Source organism: Eimeria necatrix, genomic scaffold (assembly GCF_000499385.1).
Source record: "Eimeria necatrix Houghton genomic scaffold, Enh_scaff17, whole genome shotgun sequence".
NCBI lineage: Eukaryota > Apicomplexa > Conoidasida > Eucoccidiorida > Eimeriidae > Eimeria > Eimeria necatrix.
The window spans coordinates 11,727-30,109 of record NW_013655030.1 but is presented as its reverse complement, the minus strand read 5'-3'; the positions used below and the strand labels follow the sequence as shown (position 1 = coordinate 30,109).

The window sequence follows — 18,383 nt, the reverse complement described above, 5'->3', positions numbered from 1 at the left end:
GCCAGAGTGCCAGGAAGCAGTAGATGTGGATCAGTTCTTAAGTTCTGAGGAGTTTTGGGGGGTGCTTGAGTGAGGTCCGAATAAATCGTGATCCCCCTAGTTTTATGCCTTTTGATAGTTCCACAGTTCCTGCGCTTTTTAGATCCGCTTGCGATCTGAGGAGAAGCCTGCAATGCCTCTACTGTGGTTCCCTCAATTTTAAATACTCTCATGAATATATGTGTGCAAAATCTATCCTATGTACTTGCAAAGGTTGAGCAGAAGGAGCAAAAGAAAGCTGGTAAAGTGTTTCCTATTTCTCCGGCGATCATGAATCAGAATTTGTGATGATCCCCAGGATGTTTCTATGAGAAACGCGAAGTAGAAGGTATGTTTGTGTCTTTCTTGCAATCGCGGGAGTTGTCTGAGTGAAGAATTCCGGACTTGTCGCATTTCTGAATGCAGCTGAAAGCAGCAACATCTTGCAAAGAAAACAGATGTTTATCTGTTATGGGTTTTGCGTGAATAAAGAGAGAATGGGAAGGGAGTGTTTCGCGGGAAATTATCGACAGACTGAAGACAGTGAGTGCCATTTAGCCGCCGCCACCAGAGGAACTTCCGAAATCACCATCGTTGACTGCCGTTGGCTACAATAAGAAGTTTCTGAATCTTTTATTAAGTGTATTTCGGCCTTTAAACAGAAACTAAGGGCTTACTACAGGGATTCTGGGCTGCAATGGGGCCATCTGTTGCTGCAGGGGAACAGATCCAGTCAACTTCTGTGCAGCTGCTCACTGCTGCTGCTTTCCATTATGGAGAATCTCATGAAGATAGGCCTGACTTGGTTTAGTTTCCGACATTAGGAAGCCAATAATGCCACTAATTTGTTTTTCTCGCCGTTCACTGGGTGGCGTGCTCAGTCAATAGGGGCAGCTGGCACTACTCTGTTCACCGGTTGCTTTCGCCTCTTAATAGCGGTAAGAGTAACGGAACAAAGTTCAAATGTTCTCGTTCTATCATAGCAAGTAGCACTGGAAATGCAAAAGCAATCAAATACTCTCTATCTAGCGAAGCATGCGCTGCTTTGAAACAGGTCTGGGGGCCTTACTAGTTCCCGAAGATTCGAGCTAGAATGCCCTGAAGGGTTCCGTCCACAGTATGTAGCTCTTCTTGACCACATTTGAGACATTACTTTAAAGGGAAGAAGTACTTTTCTGGTCAGCCAAGGGCACAGTTCCTGAACTGTCACTCACAGTGGGTGCCCCGGGAGGACTCCGTGACACTTCCTTTCAACAAAAAGCCAAGATACACCTTTTTAAATGCATTCACTACCCTTATTCCCACTAAAGAACGGCCTCCAGCTTCCTTGGAACGAAGCTCTGTGTACGGTCGTGTGGCCAAGACACGCGAATATGAATGAAACTACGGACTTGAGCCTCGCAAGCCAGCAGGGGTCTTCGAAGGTTATTGTTTTTAGACAAGAAGAAGCTAATTAAATGAAAGAGCAGAATGCAGAGGAGAAGAATTCGCATGGCTTTTTCGTCTTTGCTGACTGTCAAGACTTTCGCGTCCTCGGCTGACTGCTGGAACTCGCCGACGCACTGGGAAAACTGGAGGAGGAGCTCTGAGGACTTCACGCTTTTTGCATTTAATTGTATTTCTTTTTGGGATCAACAAGAAGAACTATCGGAGTCGCATGCGGGAGTTTTCGAGAGAAGAAGAGTTGATCCTCAGCGCTCGAATGCGCTACCTGGCACTGCTGGCTTGAAGACCGCCACCGATGCTGCTGCTGCAGCTCTGCAGACGATTTGGGGCCTCTCACAGCCAACAATCTTTCAAGTTTATGTCTTTTAATTTATTTTAAAAGTGGTCGATTAATGTGTAGGGCTGAAGACGCCTTTCCGCGGGCGGCGTCCACTGGTCCTTCTTGCGTCGTGCACAACAGACTCGGCCTGACTCTCCGCAGGCGAAACTGTCTCAGTCTTTTTCTGTGCAAAAGGGAACTTTGAAGACTTCTTATATTTGAATTTAATTTGAAGTGCCGCTGCTGGAGTTTTGCTGCAGTGTCGGAAGCGCGGCTGCAGCGCCGGCCAGCTGCGGCGACCGCCTGCGCCTGTCGAGCCTCTCTTTCCGCCGGACGAAGTGGAGAGTTTTTCGGAATTTCTCTCAGTTTCGCAAACAACACTTTCTTTAAAAGCATTTAAGTGTTTTGCAGCGCAAATAAACCCGCAGAATGTCCCGCTGCGGCCGCCGGGGCCGCTGCTCGGCGCTGCCGGCGGGCTTCCCTGGGCTGCTGGGCTGTGCGCTGCTGCTGCTGGGCGTCTGCGGGGGCAGCGAGCGGCCAGGCGAGGACAGCTTCAACTCGCGAGCAGCAGGAACACACAGCAGCAGCAGCAGCAGCAGCAGCAGCAGCAGCAGCAGCAGCGCGCACCCCTGGGGCGCCACCTGCGCAGCCTACAAGTCCATTAGCGTAGACTTTCCCCTGCTGCAGGCCAGGGCCTCCTACGACTTGGGGCCCCTGGTGGAGGGGGCCCCCCCGATGGGTTGGGTTTGCAAAGCAGCAGAGCCTTTGTTTGAACTGGAGGAGTACCCGCCCTTCTTCCGCTCCGTCTTATCCCTGCTGGTCGGCAGCAGCAGCAGCAGCAGCAGCAGCAGCAGCAGCAGCAGCAGCAGCAGGAGAAGCCACAAGCTCCACAGACACAAAGACAAACATGTCTTCTTCGCCTTCAACCCCTGCAAGCTGCTGCCCCACACTTGCCACGGCGCCCGCGGCCGTCTTTACAAATTTGCTGCCAAACTCAAAAGGCCCCACGACCCCCACGAGGAGATCAATCGCCTCCTCGCAGACTTCCTAAAGGGGCCCCCGGGGGGCCCCCCGGGGGGCCCCCCAGGGGGGGCCCCCCAGGGGGGCCCGCCGGGGGGCCCCCCGGGGGGGGGCCCCCAGGGGGGCCCCCAGGGGGGCCCCGGGGAGGGCCAGGAGGAAGCAGACACGACGGAGTGTCTGCAGAACGTGCTTGCTGCGAACTCGACTGCGGTGTACGTACAGCGCGGGGAGCTGCAGCAGCAGCAGCAGCAGCAGCAGCAGCTGCAGCAGCTGCAGCAGCACCCGGAGAGCAACGGAGTGGGGGGGTTGTGGGGCGATCCCGAAGTCACTGACGATCCCACTCCCTGGGATCCACTGGACCCCACAGATCCCTCTAAGGGGCTGCAGGCGAGCTTCCGGCACGCCCACGTGTTTTGTCCAGAAGCTGCGCTGCTCATCCACGTGCTGCTCAAGTGCCCCGCTGCTGCTGCTGCTGCCAGCAGCAGCAGCAGCAGCAGCAGCAGCAGCAGCAGCAGCAGCAACTTCGAGCTCTGCGAACACCCCGACCCCTGCACCTTCCGCATGGCCTTGTCTTCTCCTGCGGCTTGCCCCACAGCCGTCGACTACGGCGGCGCCCCAGCAGCAGCAGCAGCAGCAGCGCCAGCAGCAGCAGCAGCAGCAGCAGCAGCAGCAGCGGGGGGGCCCCCGCTGCCTGCACCCAAACCCCAACCCAAGACGCAGCCAGACGGGGGGCCCCACAAAAAGGCTTGGGGGCCCTTTGAGGCCGTTGGGGCCTCAGCCATTCAGCAGGACTTGCGCAGCAGGGGGCCCCACACGCACAGCGCCCCCGCAGCAGCAGCAGCAGCAGCAGCAGCAGCAGAGGGGGGGGAGAGCCTGTGGGGCAAGCTGCCCTTCCTGCTGCTGCTGCTGCTGCGGGTCGGGCTGTGTCTGCTGATCTTTGCTTGGATAATTCACACAATTCGGGACTGGACAGAAACAAAAATGCAATATGTTCCATTTCCCGAAGACAAAGCAGCAGAAGCAGCAGCAGCAGCAGCAGCAGCAGCAGCAAATGTGAATTCGTACGACAGCTGCGCCGAGGCGCTCAGGGGGCTCTCGAGCCCTGCAGCAGCAGCAGCAGCAGCAGCAGCAAGCGACTCCGACGGCTTCCAGCTGGCCGTGAAGTACCCAGAGGGCCCCGCCCCCAGCGGCCCAGCAGCAGCAACAGCAGCAGCAGCAGCAGCAGCAGCAGCAGCAGCAGCAAGGCCCCCGCGGCGCGCGCTGCGGGGGCTCTACTCCACCCCCGGGCGGCGGCTGCTGAGTGTTTGGCTGCCGCAAACTGTGGAAGCAGCAGCGCAGCAGCTGCATGCGTTTTCGGAAGCAGCAGTGAAGGCCTGCAGCAAAGCTGCTGCTGCAGTCTCGCGCAGCAGCAGGGGCCCCGCGGGGGAGTTTGCTGCTGCTGCTGCTGCTGCTGCGGGGCCCCAGTGGGAGTGGACTGACGCTCTCGACCTCAGCAGCACAGAAGCTGCTGCTGCAGCAGCAGATTCTTTTCGCCAGCCCTCTCCGGGCCTCAGGGACTACGAAACAATTAACTAGCCAAAAGAAACAAAATGTGTTTTGCTGCTGCTGCTGCTGCTGCTGCTGCTGCTGCTTTCGCGCAGCTGCAGCGCAGCACGCCTGCTGCACACTGCAGGGCTGCAGCCGCAAAGTTCAAGTTCTTATTCAAACGCGATGCTGCAGTTCCTGCAGCTGCGGGCGGGGGAGTCAGCAGCTCCGGGTCTTTTGTGCTGCAGCAGCTGCAGCAGCAGACCCGCAGCTGCTGCCCAGCCTGCTGCTGCAGCGCAGCAAAAGCAGCTTGCGGCAAGTGCTGCCCGGTGTCTGTACAGCAGCCGCCCAGCAGCATTTTAGCATTTCTCTGAGCGCAGGCAGGGAGGCTGTTCTCTTGCTGCTGCTGGCGTCCTGTGTCAGGCGTAATTTGAATAGGCCTCTGCAGGGATGAAGTCCTCGTCTCTCTCGAGGCCGAGCTGCTGCTGCAGCTGCTGCTGGTCCGTCTGGGCCCTCTCAGCCAGCAGCTGCAGCAGCAGCAAACAGCGGCGCTTTTGTGTCGCCCAGGCTGCATGCAGCTGCGCATGCAGCAGCTCAGCAGCAGTGGCTTCTGCTGCTGTCACTGCAGCAGGAGCCCCGCGCTGCTGCTGCGCCTGCTGCAGCCTCGCGGCGCGCTCGGCCTCAGCTGCAGCAGCAAGAACAGCAAGTGACGCGTGAAGAGGCGTGAAACGGCAGATGCTGCTGCTGCTGCTGCTGCTGCTGCTGCAGCAGCAGCAGCAGCAGCAGCAGCCAGAAAAGAATGAGGCGCACCTGCAGCAACTTTGGCCTTCAAACTCTCCAGCTGCGCCCCGCGGCTCTGCGCATCTTGGAGGCGCTGCTGCAGCGCAGTTTGCTTCCTGAGTTGTTCTGCAGCAGCAGCAGCAGCAGCAGCAGCAGCAGCAGCAGCAGAAGTTGAATTGGACGGGTTTTTGCGCGTTTGCTGCTGCAGTCCTACGCTCGAGCTCCTTGACCTCTTCCCGCAGTGCTGCAGCAAAAGACAGAGTTGAAGCAGCAGCTGCTGCTGCTGGAAAAGAGCAGCAGCATCACCTGAAAGTTCTGCTGCCATTTCGCTGCTGCTGCCAGCTGCTGCAGCGCCGAAGTGGCTCTGGGCGTACATGAAGACCTGCAGCAGGTGCAGCACGAGCAGCATCAAGTGCAGCAGCAGCAGCAGCAGCAGGAAGGCAGCAGCAAAAGGATCTCACGCGAGTCTTTCCAAGATCTTTCGAAATAAGAAAACCTTCTTCTACCAGCTGCTGCAGCAGCTTTTCAAGTTCAGCTTTCTTCACTGCCCGCCGCAAATTGTCGAAAATCTGAAAGCAGCAGCGCAGCAGCTGCAGCAGCGCAGCAGTTTGCTTCGGGTCTGCAGCGCCTCACCAGCTGCAGGTTGTAGGGTCTGTTTTGCTGCCGCATGTACCCCAGCACCAGTTCTCGCGCGGGCGTTGCAGCTGCTGCATCTCCTGCTGCTGCTGCTGCTGCAGCAGCAGCAGCAGCAGCAGCAGCAGCAGCAGGCTCGGCCTTAGCCTTTTTCCGCCGCGGCGGCTTCTCAGCCGACGCCCGCTTGCTGCCCGCAGTCGCCGCCGGCAGCGCCGCGCCCGCAGCCTCAGCTGCTGCGGAATCCATCATTATTTCGGAGAAACTTGGAGGATTTTTGGGGAATTTGGAGCTTTATTTGAAAAGAAATGCTTTTAAAGTGACGCAGCAGCAGCAGACGCAAGAAGCCGCGCGCGCGGAGCCGCTTCCGCGACCCAGACTTGCCCGCGCGCTTCAGGTGTACGTACACCTGAAGCGCTGCCGCGCGATCCAACTTGAACGACGCGGAAAGCTGAATTAATTCGGCGAATTTCATTTTATAAATACTATTTTAAGAGTCTAATTTCTTTTTATAAATACTATTTGCAGAGTCTAGATTTGCAATCTTGCTGCTGCTGAGCTGCAGCGCGAAAATCTGAACTGCTGCAGCCATTTTTCTTCCCAGGCAGCACTTGTGCAACTCAGCAGCAGCAGCTCCGCCCAAATGCTGCAGCTCTTAGCAGCAGACAGCACCTCCTCAAGTTCCTTTTTTTAATGTTTACTGCGCTGCTGCTGCTGCTGCTGCTGCTGCAGCGCAGCAGCAGCGCTGCGAAAATTTGAACGAACTGTATAGGGGCCTCCCCAGCGGCCCGCAGCCGCCCTGGTGCTTCGCATCGTTGCTGCTGCTGCTGCTGCTGCTGCTGCTGCTGCATCGCAGCGGCAGCGCAGCGAGAAGTTGAACGAAATGTATGATGGCCTGCCCAGCCGGGCTAGCAGCTGAGGGCCTCAGCAGCAAAAGCCAAAATAAATTAATTAGCAGCAGCAGCAGCCCACAGCAGCAGCGGCACATTCTCAAACCTAACGCACTGGGCAGCAGACCTCAAACTGTTGCAGCAGCAGCAGCAGCAGCAGCTGCTGCTGCTGCTGCTGTTGCTGCTGCGGATAGCTTGAAGGCGTAGCAGACATAGCTCAAAATCCTGTTGGACTATTTAGCAGCAGCAAATCAATAGGCAGCAAACAGCACTCCAGGGAAACTCCTTAAACTAAAATAACCAAAGCCAGTTGCTGCTGCAGCAGCAGCTTGCTGCAGCGGCTTGCTGCAGCAGCTTGCTGCAGTGTCTATATACCCGCTGCAGGGTCGCCGCAGAGGCTGCAGCAGCAAGCCGGTGCTGCAGCAGCAGCAGCCAAAGCAGCAGCTTCGGAGTGGTGCTGCTGCTGCACTATTTGCAGTTGCTGCGCCTGCTGCAGCTAGTGAGGTTGCTGCAGGTAGTGAAGATGCTGCAGTTGCAGCTGCTGCTGCTGCTGCAGTGTGCTGCTGCTGCTGCTGCTGCAGTGTGCTGCTGCTGCTGCTGCTGCTGCGGTGTCTGCAGAGTGAGCAGCAGCAGTGTCTTGTCTGGCCATCAGCGCCTTTGGCACTTTTGAATTTAATTTCGGACTTTCAATTTTCCTTTTCTCCACAATTAAAAACTGCTTCTCAACTCCGAACATTCTGCTGCTGCTGCTGCTGCTGCTGCTGCTGCTGCTGCTGCTGCTGCAGGCGGCGCTTGAGCGCAGCCAGCCTGCGGCGCTCCGCCTCCACCCACTCGAAGTCGTCCGGGCGCATCAAAAAGGCCGTCAGCCAAGTCAGCCCCAGCCCGAAGCACGCGAGGGCCAGGCCCAGCGTCGTGGCCTGCAAAACCCTAAACCCTAAACCCTAAACCCTAAACCCTAAACCCTAAACCCTAAACCCTAGCCGCCCGCAGCCCTCCCCGCCAAAGGCGCCGCGGAAACCCACAGCACAGCTCCCCGAAACGCCGCGCAAGCCACACACCGCCCACCGCACTCAAACCCTAAACCCTAAACCCTAAACCCTAAACCCTAAGCCCTAAACCCTAAACCCTAAACCCTAAACCCTCAGAGTGCCAGCGGGACCCCGAGGGGGCCGACGCGACAGCGCAGGCGTCTCAACCGCAGCCGCAAACAAACCCCCAACCCCAAACCCCCAACCCCAAACCCCAAACCCTAAACCCTAAACCCTAAACCCTAAACCCTACTTTGAACTCTTTGGAGAAACGCTGCGGGCGGCCCCACATGAACTGGTGGAACTTCTCGCGGGGAATGTCGAAAGGGTCGGGGGCCCCCAGGGGCCTCTTATAAGAGCCATCGTAAGGGTTTGGGGCGAGGGGCCTCTGGGCCTCGATTTCGTCCGCCGGGTGCTGCTGCTGCTGCTGCTGCTGCTGCTGCTGCTGCTGCTGCTGCGGGGCCCCGCGCAGCTGCAGCAGCGAACGCAGGCTCGCCACGCGGCGCAGCTGCGGTGTACGTACACCCCAACTGCTCGCGCGTCCTGGACTAAGAAGAGACACTTCTGCAGAAGACCTGCTGCTAAGACCCGCAGACAGGCAAAGTCTGCTGCTGCTGCTGCTGCTGCTGCTGATGCTGCTGCTGCTGCTGATGCTGCTGCTGCTGCTGCTGATGCTGCTGCTGCTGCTGCGGCTGGTGCTGATGCGGCTGGTAGTGCTGCGGCTGGTGATGCTGCGGCTGGTGCTGGCGCTGCTGCTGGTGCTGCTGCAGCTGCTGCTGCTGATGCTGCTGCTGCTGCAGCTGCTGCTGCTGCTGCTGCTGCGGCTGAGAGAAAGGGCGCAGCGGCGACTCGTGGCGGCCAGCGGCCCCATGGCTGCAGCAGCTTTTCGAAAAGAAAATAAAAATTTAAATAAATAAAAAAGAAAAGACTTTTAATTAAAACTAAAATAATAAATTAAAATAAAATAATTCACAAAAAAGCCTAAATGCTCCCAGAAGGACCACAGCAGCAACGCACTTCAACACTGGCTTCTGCTGCTGCTGCTTTTGCTGCTGCTGTTGCTGCTGCCGTTGCTGCTGCTGTTGCTGCTGCTGCTGCAGCTGTTGCTGCGGCAGTTGCTGCTGTTGCTATCTGCGGTGATGGCGCTGCTGCTGCTGCTGCTGTTGCTTTTCGCTTCCCGCTGCGCTGCTGTTGCTGCTGCTGCTGCTGCTGCTGGTGTTGCCGCAGCTCTTGCTGCTGCTGTTGCTGTTGCTGCTGCTGCTGGTGTTGCCGCAGCTCTTGCTGCTGCTGTTGCTGCTGCTGCTGCTGTTGCTGCTGCTGCTGCCCCTGAAACAGCGCTTCGTCGCAGCAAGCAAACAACAGCGCCGCGGCCTTTCACACACCTGCTGCTGCAGCTGGCGTTGGGGAGCTGTGCAGGGAAAAACCCTAGGGTTTAGGGTTTAGCGTTTAGGGTTTAGGGTTTAGGGTTTAGGGTTTAGGGTTTCTGAGGGTTAAAAACACAGCGGCGGGCTGGCTGCGGCGGCTGTGCTGCGGCGAGCAGCAGCGGGACTGCGCCGGGGCTGCATGCGGCGATCGGAGGATAGAAAGGCACTTTTGTGGTCCTTTTTTCGCTTTTTTTGTTTTTAATTGTTGAAATTTAATAAAATAAATATTTTAATTTAATTTAATTTCAATTTAAACGAAAAATCCGCGCCAGTTCGGCTGCTCTGCGTGCCAGGGCGCCCCGGCGCCGCCACGCCGCGGCCTGCAGCCGCGCCAGCCGAGTTCTTTTTTGTTTTTCTTTTTTATTTAATTTAATTTAAATTGTTATTTATTCCTGGTTATTCTCTGCTGCTGCTGCTGCTGCTGTTGCTGCTGCTGCTGCTGCTGCTGCTGCGCCGACAGCAGCGTTTGTTGCTGCCAGCTATCTCGCAAGCCTGAGGTGTACGTACACCTCAGCGCCCACCCGCTCCGCGGCCTGGCCCTCTCCGTGCTGGTCATTTAATTCAATTTGCTGCTGCTGCGCTGCAGCAGCTGTCAGCAGCAGCAGCAGCTGTCAGCAGCAGCAGCAGCAGCAGCAGCAGCAGCAGCAAATGCAGGGGCTCGTGCTGCAGCTCGGGTTTGCTGCATCTGGGGGCCCCGCAGCAGCAAGGGGGGCCCCTTGAGCTGCAGCAGCAAAAGTCTCAAAACTTGTTTATTTTTTTTGTTTTTTTCCCCTTTTTTCCGCTTTTTGGATCTTATTTGCTGCTGCATCTCTTTCTGCTGCTCCCTTAGCTGCTGCTAGCAGCTTTTGCCCCACTTTCTCCTCTTTTTTCCATTTGCTGCTGCAAAATGCTGCCCCCGGGAGACCCCGAAGACGCAGACAACTCCATCTTCCGGGGCAAAAGGCGGGCCCCTGCTTCCCCGCTGCAGCAAGCAGCGCAGCAGCAGCAGCAGCAGCAGCAGCAGAGCGAAGATGCTGCAGCACTTGAAGACAGCTTGATGGCGCTGCTGCTGCCGGAGGGAGCCTCAGCAGCAGCAGAAGCAGCAGCAGCAGCAGCAGCAGCAGCAGCAGACTCCGACGCCGCCTCCAACGCCGCCTTAGCAGAGCTCGCGGGGCTCTCCCCCACCGCCCTGGGGGGCCCCCTGGGGCCCCCGGGGCCCCCAGGATCCCCGGGGCGCAGCAGCAGCTGGGGGCGGGCAGGAGCTGCTGTCGGCGGGCGTTGGGGGCTGCTGCGCAGCAGCAGCAGCAGTTGCTGCTTGCGGGGCGCAGCAGCAGCAGCAGCAGCAGCAGCAGCCCGTGCAGGTGCAAAACGTCATTGCCAGCGGGCGCTTCGTGCTGCAGGGCCCCAGAGGCTCTTTTGACCTCCGCAGAATTGCAATTAGCTGCCGCTTTGCAGAGTACAATCCGCGGAAGGTGAATGCATGCATAGTGCGGCTGCGGCGGCCGCGCTGCACGGCGATGATCTTCCGTTCGGGTGCGTTTCGGCTCCTTTTCGATTTATTTCTTTTATTTCCTCTTTTATTTCCTCTTTTATTTCCTTTTTGCTTTTTTAATTTCAAAAATGATCCGCGAAAACCCCCGAAAGAGCCCCGCGGCGCGCGCCGTTTTCAGGTGTATAGGCAGCTCCGCGCGCGGCGCGCGCCGTTTTCAGGTGTATAGGCAGCTCTGCGCGCTGCGCCGATCTGCCGCCATTTATTTGTTTTTATATTTTATTTAGTTAATTTATTTGTCAATTTATTATTTGTTTTTGTTTTTATTTCCATTTTTGAATTCTTCTTCCGGTTCCGCGCGCTGCAGGCCGAGTTATGCTCACCGGCGCCCAGAGCGAAGCCGCTGCGCTGCGGGCCGCGCGGCTGCTGGTCAAAATGCTGGAGGCCATCTTTTGCCCCAAACCGCCTGTTGCTGCTGCTGCTGCTGCTGCTGCGGAGCCGCAGCAGCTGCTGCAGCTGCTGCAGCTGCCGCCGCCGGAGACGCAGGAGGCGCCGGGGGACCCGCCAGCAGCAGCAGCAGGGCCACTGGCGCTGCTATCCGAGAGCAGCGAAGGCAGCACTGCAGCAGCAGCAGCAGCAGCAGCCTCCGCGCCAGCAGCAGGAGCCGCTGCTGCTGCTGCTGCTGCTGCTGCTGCAGCCCCCGAGCAGCAGCAACTGGCAGTGCGAGAGGGGCCCCCCGCCCCCGAAAAGGCCCTGGGGGCCCCCGCAGCGGCGCAGGGGGCCCCCCGGAGCAGCGCAGAGAACTGCAGCAGCAAGCAGAGCTGCAGCAGCAAACAGAGCAGCAGCAGCAGCAGCAAACAGAACTGCAGCAGCATAAAGCTCGCGGACTTCGCCGTGGAAAATATTGTTGCAACAGCAGACTGCGGCCTCCCAGTGAGGCTTGAGGGTTTGGCCTTCGACCACAAGGAGTTCTGCAGCTACGAGCCCGAGCTCTTCGCAGGCAGGGTTTAGGGTTTAGGGTTTAGGGTTTAGGGTTTGGGGTTTGGGGTTTCGGGTTTGGGGGCTGCGGCGGCCGGGTGGTCGCCCGCTGCTGCGGGCCTGGCTGTGGCGCCTGCTTCGCCGCGCCTGGGCGCAGCACCTAGGGTTTAGGGTTTAGGGTTTAGGGTTTAGGGTTTAGGGTTTAGGGTTTGTGCTGCAGGGCTGGTGTACCGCTACAGCCCCACGCCTTCGCTGAAGGCCGTGCTGCTGATTTTCGTCAGCGGCAAAGTCGTCATAACTGGCTGCCGCGCGGAAGCAGAAGTGGAAGAAGTTTTCAATTCTTTTTTTCCCGTGCTGCTCAAGTACCACACCTAGCAGCAGCAGCAGCAGCAGCAGCAGCAGCAGCAGCAGCAGCAGCAGCAGCGGCAGCGGGAGCAGCAGCAGCGGGGCAGCGGGAGCAGCAGCCAGAGCGGCGGCAGCAGCAGCCAGAGCGGCGGCAGCAGCAGCAACAGTAGCAGCAGCAGCAGCAACAGCAGCAGCAGCAACAGCAACAGCAGCAGCAGCAGCAGCAGCAGCAGCAACAGCCGGAGCTGGAAGCTGGGTCGAACTGCTGCACAGAAACTCAATCCAAGTCGAGCTTCTGCTGCTGCTGCCACTGCTGCTTTTGCTGCTGCTGCTGCTGCTGCTCTTGCTGCGCAGTCTGCTGCTGCTGCTTCTGCTGCTCTTGCTGCGCAGTCTGCTGCCAGCAGGCAGCAATGAACAGCAGCAAATCTAAACAGCCGCAGAAGTAATTTTAATTTTTTATTTTAGAAAATATAATCAATCTCTTCCACAAAAAGTAAAATTAGATTTATTTTTAAATTCAAAAATTACTTCTCAGAATTCAACTTCAGTGAGGCGCGGGTGTACGTACATTGGAGGGCCCCGATCCCGCGCAGCCGCGCAGCGACAGAATGCGCTGAGGGTTTAGGGTTTAGGGTTTAGGGTTTAGGGTTTAGGGTTTAGGGTTTAGAGTAAGGGGCTCTTTGCGCTGGCGGCTGCAGTGGCGGGCTTTTGAACTGCTGCTGGGGTGTGCAATGGGGGGCTGGGGGTCTAAAAGCGCGGAAAGTTTATTTTTTTTGAATAAATGGATTTATTTTAAATAAAAAAAAGAAAATAAAAAAAGATTTTTGAATTTGCGCGGCTTTTAAGCTGCGATCCGCGGGAAGTGCTCGCGGCGTCGGCGCACTGCCTGGGCGGGCGGCTGTGCTTCCTTCGCGGCGCGCGGCGGCGCGCGTTCGCGGGGGCGAAAACGCGGAAATAAAATCCAATTTTTGTCCTTTTTTGATTTTTCTTTTTAATAAAAGAAAACAAATTAAAAACGGGGAGGCGGAGAGCGTTGCGGCGGCCGCAACGCCGCAGACGATCGAGGCCCGTGTGCACCGCGGCTCTGCGCCCGCGCGGCTCGGGGCTGCGCCGCAGGCCCCTCCAGCGCCGCCTTTCGCCTCCAAACCCTTTATTTATTTGTTTTTTATTTGTTTTCCGCTTTTAAAAAGCTTTTATTCGCCGCCGGCGCTCTTTTTCCGGAAGATCGCGCTCGGTTTCCGTCGCCGGTGCGCGCGGTGTACGTACACCGCGCCGCCGCAGCTCCGCCGTCCACCGCGGCGTCCTCGAGCTGCTGCTCGCCATTTAATTCTTTTCTGCGTTTTTTCTTTTTTAAATTCAACTTTAATCCATTTCGGGTCCCCGGAGCGGCGCAGCAGCCAAGTTTCCCGCGAGTTCCCGTCCCGCCCCACAGCCACAAGCTGCTGCTGCTGCTGCTGCTGCTGCTGTTGCTGCTGTTGCTGCTGCTTCTCAGCTATGAGCAGCGCAGCAGCTTGACTTCAATGGGCGGGCCGGCGCTCCGGGGCCTCGAGAGCTGCAGCGGCGAAGCGGCTTCCCGCGGGCGGCTTGCTGCTGCTGCTGCTGCTGCTGCTGCAGCAGCAGCAGCAGCAATGCTCTGCGGCGCCCCAGGGGCCCAGAAGCCCCCCGGCCCCCCATATGGCCGAATTGGCTCTTGCTGCTGCCAGCAGCAAGCCCTGCTGCGCCGAAGGCAGCACGCCGTTTGCTGCTGCTGCGCTGCTGCTGCTTTCGCCTGCGCCGCTGCTGCTGCTGCTGCTGCAGCGCAGCAGCAGCAGCCCGCCTGCTGCCTGCAGGCCTTCAGGTGTACAGACAGGCGCCGGTGAGCTCCCCGCCGAGCCGCTTTTGCTTCTTCATTTCTTTTAATGTCAAAAAGTGAAATATGATTCATGTGGAGCCTTTCAGGCGCCTGCGCACTGCAGCAGACTGGCCCGAGGCTTCGCTGCAGCAGCAGCAGCAGCAGCAGCAGCAGCAGCAGCAAAGCCACAGGCCAGAAGCAACAGCAGTATATGTCATTGTGGTGTTGAGCCTTTTGGCCCTGGCCATTCTTTCGGTGGGCCTTTGGTGGTGCAAGCACGGCTTCGGGTCCCCGGGCCTGCAGGCCAGCAGCAGCAGCAGCAGCAGCAGCAGCAGCAGCAGCAGCAGCAGCAGCACGGTGGCGCGCGCAGCAGCAAAGCCGCGCAAGGGCAGCAGCAACAGCGAAGGCCTCTGGGGGGACTTGGGGGCTTTCAGCGCAGCAGCTTTTAAGCCCTGCAGCGTTGAGGTGCGGGGAAGCAGCAGGTTGCAGCTGCCGCCGCCCCCGCCTGCTGCTGCAGCAGCAGCAGCAGCAGCAGCAGCAGCAGCAGCAAGCAGCAGCAGCGTCGTGCGGGTGCGCTCGCGCAGGGCAAGAGCAGCAAAGGCCAGGGCCCGGCTGCGGCGGCTGCGCTCGACGAGATCTTTTTGCGGCCTTTGCAGCCAGCCCTACAGCCACTGCAGGCTGCCTGCAGCAGCAGCAGCAGCAGCAGCAGCAGCAGCAGCAGCAGCAGCAGCAGCGGGCGGGGCGGCCGGCAGCAGCGCCGACTCCCTCTCCGGGAAGGCCAAGGGCCCGCAGTGTATAGACAGATATGTCTTGGGGCTGCAGATGCTGCAGCGGGCAGCTTTGCTGCGGATAAGAAGGTCTGGGGCTTCAGCAGCAGCAGCAGCAGCAGCTGCTGCTGCTGCTGCTGCTGCGGAGGGCGCCTAGCTGCCCTGCAGCAGCTGCTGCTGCTGCTGCTGCTGCTGGTGGCAGCACTTTGTTTGTGTCTGCAAGTTGTCAATTTGTTTTAAGTTTTGGTATTTTTGAAAGGAGCTGCTGCTGCTGCTGCTGCTGCTGCTGCTGCTGCTGCGGCGCTGAGGTGTGCGTACAGCTCCGCTGAGGTGTACGTACACCTCAGCAGCCGGCGCCTCCGGGGCTCCATTTGTTTCGCAGAAAACGAATTTGAAGTTTATTTGAAGTTTAATTTATTTTATTTGAAGTTTAATTTACTTTATTTGAAGTTAAATTCGAAATTATTTGAGTTTAGTTTGAAGTTTGACTTCAGTTTTATTTTTACTTTCGAAGCGCTTCAGGTGTACGTACACCGCGCGCTCGTGCGCAAATTTGAATTTCAAATTTTCATTTTTTTCTTTTCAAGAAAGTTTTAATTTGCTTTTAAAACAGACAATTAAATGGCGCCACAAAACCATTTAAACTCCAAGTCTTCTCAAACCCCAAACCCTAAACCCTAAACCCTAAACCCTAGGGCCTTCGGGTGTATGTACAAACAGGCGAAAAGTGCAGATTTGCGGGGTAAACAACAAATGGATAATTCTTTTTTTGTGATGAAAATAAAATAAAATGGAATAAAATAAAATAAAATAAAATAAAATAAAAAGAATAAAATAAAATAAAATAAAATAAATTCACATTTGTGGCAATAATGCAAATAAACAAATTTCCACTTGTGCAAATGCATGCGCGCCTTCGATTAAATCAACTTTCTGAGTTAAAACAAAAAAGACAATAAAACAAATTAAATAAATTAAACAAATTAAATAAATTAAATACATTAAGTAATTGAATTAATTAAAATAGTTAAAATAATAAAAATGAAATAAATATGATTAAAAGAATTGTAAACAAACAAACAGGAAGTGGAGATGCATGCAGCAGCAGCAGCTGCTGCTGCAGCGGCGAGAGCGGGGAAAGCAGCATTTAACTGCATAGACAATAAAAATAAAAAAGAATAAAATAAATAATAAAAGGAATTAAAAGAATTAAAAGAATTAAAATAATTAAAACAATTAAAATAATTAAAATAATTAAAATAATTAAAATGTTTAAATGAAATAAAAAGTCGAAAACGAATCCGCCGGACCTGCAGTGACACCTGCGGGGTGTCTGCGCAGCTCGTTTTGCTTCTGCGCAAAATTCGAATTCTTTTTTTCATTTAAATTATTTTAGTTTTCAGATTGGCAATTCAAGTTGCAATTAAATTCAACTTTCTTTCTTTTTGTTCCTTTCTTTCTCCTCAGCACAGACACACACAGAAAGGGCTCCCAAATAACTCCTCTTCAGCTAGCTGCAGCAGCTAGCTGCAGCAGCTAGCCGCAGCTAGCTGCAGCAGCTAGCTGCAGCAGCTGGGCAGCAGCTAGCTGCAGCAGCTAGCTGCAGCAGCTAGTTGCAGCAGCTAGTTGCAGCAGCTAGCTGCAGCTAGCAGCAGCTAGCTGCAGCAGCTAGCTGGAGCTAGCTGCTGCTAGATACGGCTAGCTCTGTCTAGTGGCTAGCTCTAGCTAGCTGTAGCTAGCTGTAGCTGGCTTTGGCTAGCTGCAGCTAGCTGCGGCTGACGGTAGCTAGCTGGCTAGCTAGCTGCAGCCAGAGTCAGCTGGGGCTAGCTAGCTGCGGCTGGAGTCCGGCAGCTAGCTAGCTGCCGCTAGCTAGCTGCAGCTAATGCTAGCTAGCTGCAGCTAGCCACAGATAGCCGCAGCTAGCTGCAGCTAGCTGGAGCCGGAGGCGCTGCTGGTTCTTGTTTTGCTGCTGATTTGTGGGGTGTTGGTGCTGCTGCTGCTTGGCGAGAGGGGGAGCAGCAGTGCATGCGTTTGAGGTGTACGTACAGCCCGGAGTCGCTGCTGCTGCGTGGAGGCCCCTGGGCCGCCAGCTGGGGTGTACGTACACCTGAGATATGTGCAGCTCTTTCTCTTTGCTGCTGCTGGGGGATTTGTCTTCTGCTGGGTTGAGGGGCCCCCCGGGGGCCCCCGGGGGCCCCCGGGGGTCGTTTGTGTTCGAATTTGATTTGAAAAGAATTAAATAAATAAATAAAAGAAAATAAAATCGAAAAGAAGTGAAGAAAAGAGCAAAGGGCGGCGGGCGGCGGCAGCGGCGCAGCCGCGGGCCCCAGCAGCGCAGCAGCAAAGGCTGCGAGACCGCCGCAGCAGCAGCGGGCCGACTGGCTTTTGCTTTTTCGAATTTTAGTTCTTTTTTGGTTTATTTTTTGCGTTTTGATTTACCATTTGGGAGGAAAAAAGAGAAAGAGTTATGTTTGAAGGCGGAAGAGAGCAGCAGCAGCGGCGCGGCGGCTGCGCTCACCGACGGGCGGCGAGCCGGAGGCTCCCGAACGCCGCTCTTCTTCGTTTTTTCGCCAATCAAACGCTCTTATTTGATTAAATTGTTAATTTTGAACTCTTTTTTCTTCAATTTCGCGAAAAATAACCGCAGAAACTCGCGCGCTTGCCCGCCGCCGCCGCCCGCCACCAGCTGTCTGGACACCTCAACAGCCTGCGCAACCCCGATCTTCGCCGCTGCTGCTCTTCACTTCATTTCTTTTTCTTTTCTTTTCTTTTCTTTTCCTTTGGCCTTTTCCCGCTGCCCGTGGGGCTCGACAACCCGCGGGAATGACAGCAGCAGCAAACCAAACCTTCACCAACTGAACCTGCTGCTGCTGCTGCTGCTGCTGCTGCACACCCCCTCAAGGCGCAGCCGCCATGCCGCCTGGCCCTCCGCCTGCCTCCACAGCAGCAGCAGCAGCAGCAGCAGCAGCAGCAGCGGAAGGCGCAGCAGCGGGCGCAGCCGAGGCTGCAGCTGCGCCTCCCGCTGCTGCTCCCGCCCCAGCGCCTGCTGCTGCGGCTCCTCCTGCTGCAGCGCCTGCTGCTGCGGCTCCTCCTGCTGCAGCGCCTGCTGCTGCAGCTCCTGCTGCAGCAGCAGCAGCAGCAGCACGGCCCTCGCGGGATGTCCGCGGCAGCAGCACCCCGGCCCCCAGCGCCAGTGCTGGCATTCAGCTCCACAGTTTGCAAAAGGGGCCCCCAGGGCACGGGGGGGCCCCCTCAGGGGCCCCCCAAGCCTCTCAGCAGCAGCAGCAGCAGCAGCAGCAGCAGCAGCAGCAGCAGCAGCAGGTTGTGTCGGGGGAGGGAGCTGGGGTATCTTGTCCCGGGGTTGGCGGGGGCAGCAGCAGCGGGCCGGGGGCGGAGGCGGCCTCCTCCTCCTCCGCAGCAGCTGCAGCAGCAGCAGCAGCAGCAGCAGCAGCAGCAGGGGCGCGCGGGCGCGGGGGCTACGCGGAGGCGCTGTACCGGCAGCAGCAGCAGCAGCAGCAGCAGCAGCAGCAGCTGTGCACGACAGTGGACCGCACAGACTCCAGACCTCCTGGAGAATTCATCAGAAGACATGGATTTAGTAAACCTTTTCAAGTTTATCAAGTTGCTTCTTGGTTTTTATTTGCTGCTGACTTGCTGCTGTTCTACTTGGTGGTGGTTCCTGCGGTGTCTGTACACCTCAAGGCGGTTTGTGGGGTCCTCTTCGGCTGCTGCTGCTGCTCTTTGTTTGTCTTGGCTTACAAGTGCACAGCAGCAGACCCGATAGACCCTTTGGCTTTTGCTTCCGGTCCTTACAGTCCTGCTGCTGCTGCTGCTGCTGCTGCTGCTGCTGCTGCGGACGCTGCTGCTGCTGCTGCTGCTGCTGCGGGCGCGGCGGCGCCCGGCGCCGGCGCCGCC

General features: G+C 56.9%; 6 protein-coding genes across 6 annotated transcripts in view; 4 read left to right on the top strand and 2 right to left on the bottom strand.

Annotated features, from left to right (window-relative positions):
• Positions 1-2,212: 2,212 nt before the first annotated feature.
• On the top strand, positions 2,213-4,378 carry ENH_00022570 (hypothetical protein, conserved; the record flags this gene model as incomplete). The annotated part of the gene is made up of 1 exon (XM_013584547.1): positions 2,213-4,378. The coding sequence occupies one exon, from the start codon at positions 2,213-2,215 to the stop codon at positions 4,376-4,378; it is 2,166 nt and encodes a 721-aa protein (XP_013440001.1).
• A 368-nt stretch (positions 4,379-4,746) lies between these two features.
• ENH_00022560 (TBPIP domain-containing protein, putative) lies at positions 4,747-5,986 on the bottom strand (the record flags this gene model as incomplete). Its single annotated transcript, XM_013584546.1, has 5 exons — positions 4,747-5,012; positions 5,138-5,233; positions 5,414-5,489; positions 5,569-5,676; positions 5,741-5,986. 5 exons carry the CDS (start codon positions 5,984-5,986, stop codon positions 4,747-4,749), a joined length of 792 nt encoding a protein of 263 aa, XP_013440000.1.
• A 1,363-nt stretch (positions 5,987-7,349) lies between these two features.
• ENH_00022550 (hypothetical protein, conserved) lies at positions 7,350-9,635 on the bottom strand (the record flags this gene model as incomplete). Its single annotated transcript, XM_013584545.1, has 5 exons — positions 7,350-7,544; positions 7,909-8,163; positions 8,252-8,479; positions 8,673-8,992; positions 9,587-9,635. 5 exons carry the CDS (start codon positions 9,633-9,635, stop codon positions 7,350-7,352), a joined length of 1,047 nt encoding a protein of 348 aa, XP_013439999.1.
• A 330-nt stretch (positions 9,636-9,965) lies between these two features.
• ENH_00022540 (TATA-box binding protein, putative) lies at positions 9,966-11,900 on the top strand (the record flags this gene model as incomplete). The annotated part of the gene is made up of 4 exons (XM_013584544.1): positions 9,966-10,419; positions 10,514-10,591; positions 10,915-11,493; positions 11,746-11,900. The coding sequence occupies 4 exons, from the start codon at positions 9,966-9,968 to the stop codon at positions 11,898-11,900; spliced, it is 1,266 nt and encodes a 421-aa protein (XP_013439998.1).
• A 1,885-nt stretch (positions 11,901-13,785) lies between these two features.
• Positions 13,786-14,625, top strand: ENH_00022530 (hypothetical protein, conserved; the record flags this gene model as incomplete). The annotated part of the gene is made up of 1 exon (XM_013584543.1): positions 13,786-14,625. The coding sequence occupies one exon, from the start codon at positions 13,786-13,788 to the stop codon at positions 14,623-14,625; it is 840 nt and encodes a 279-aa protein (XP_013439997.1).
• Positions 14,626-17,381: 2,756 nt separating this feature from the next.
• Positions 17,382-18,383, top strand: part of ENH_00022520 (zinc finger DHHC domain-containing protein, putative) — a gene marked incomplete at both ends in the record, with an annotated part of 1,887 nt that continues 885 nt past the window's right edge. The window contains one exon of the mRNA XM_013584542.1: positions 17,382-18,173. Within this exon, the coding sequence (XP_013439996.1) occupies positions 17,382-18,173 (792 nt within the window). The remainder of the gene's footprint in view (positions 18,174-18,383) is intronic.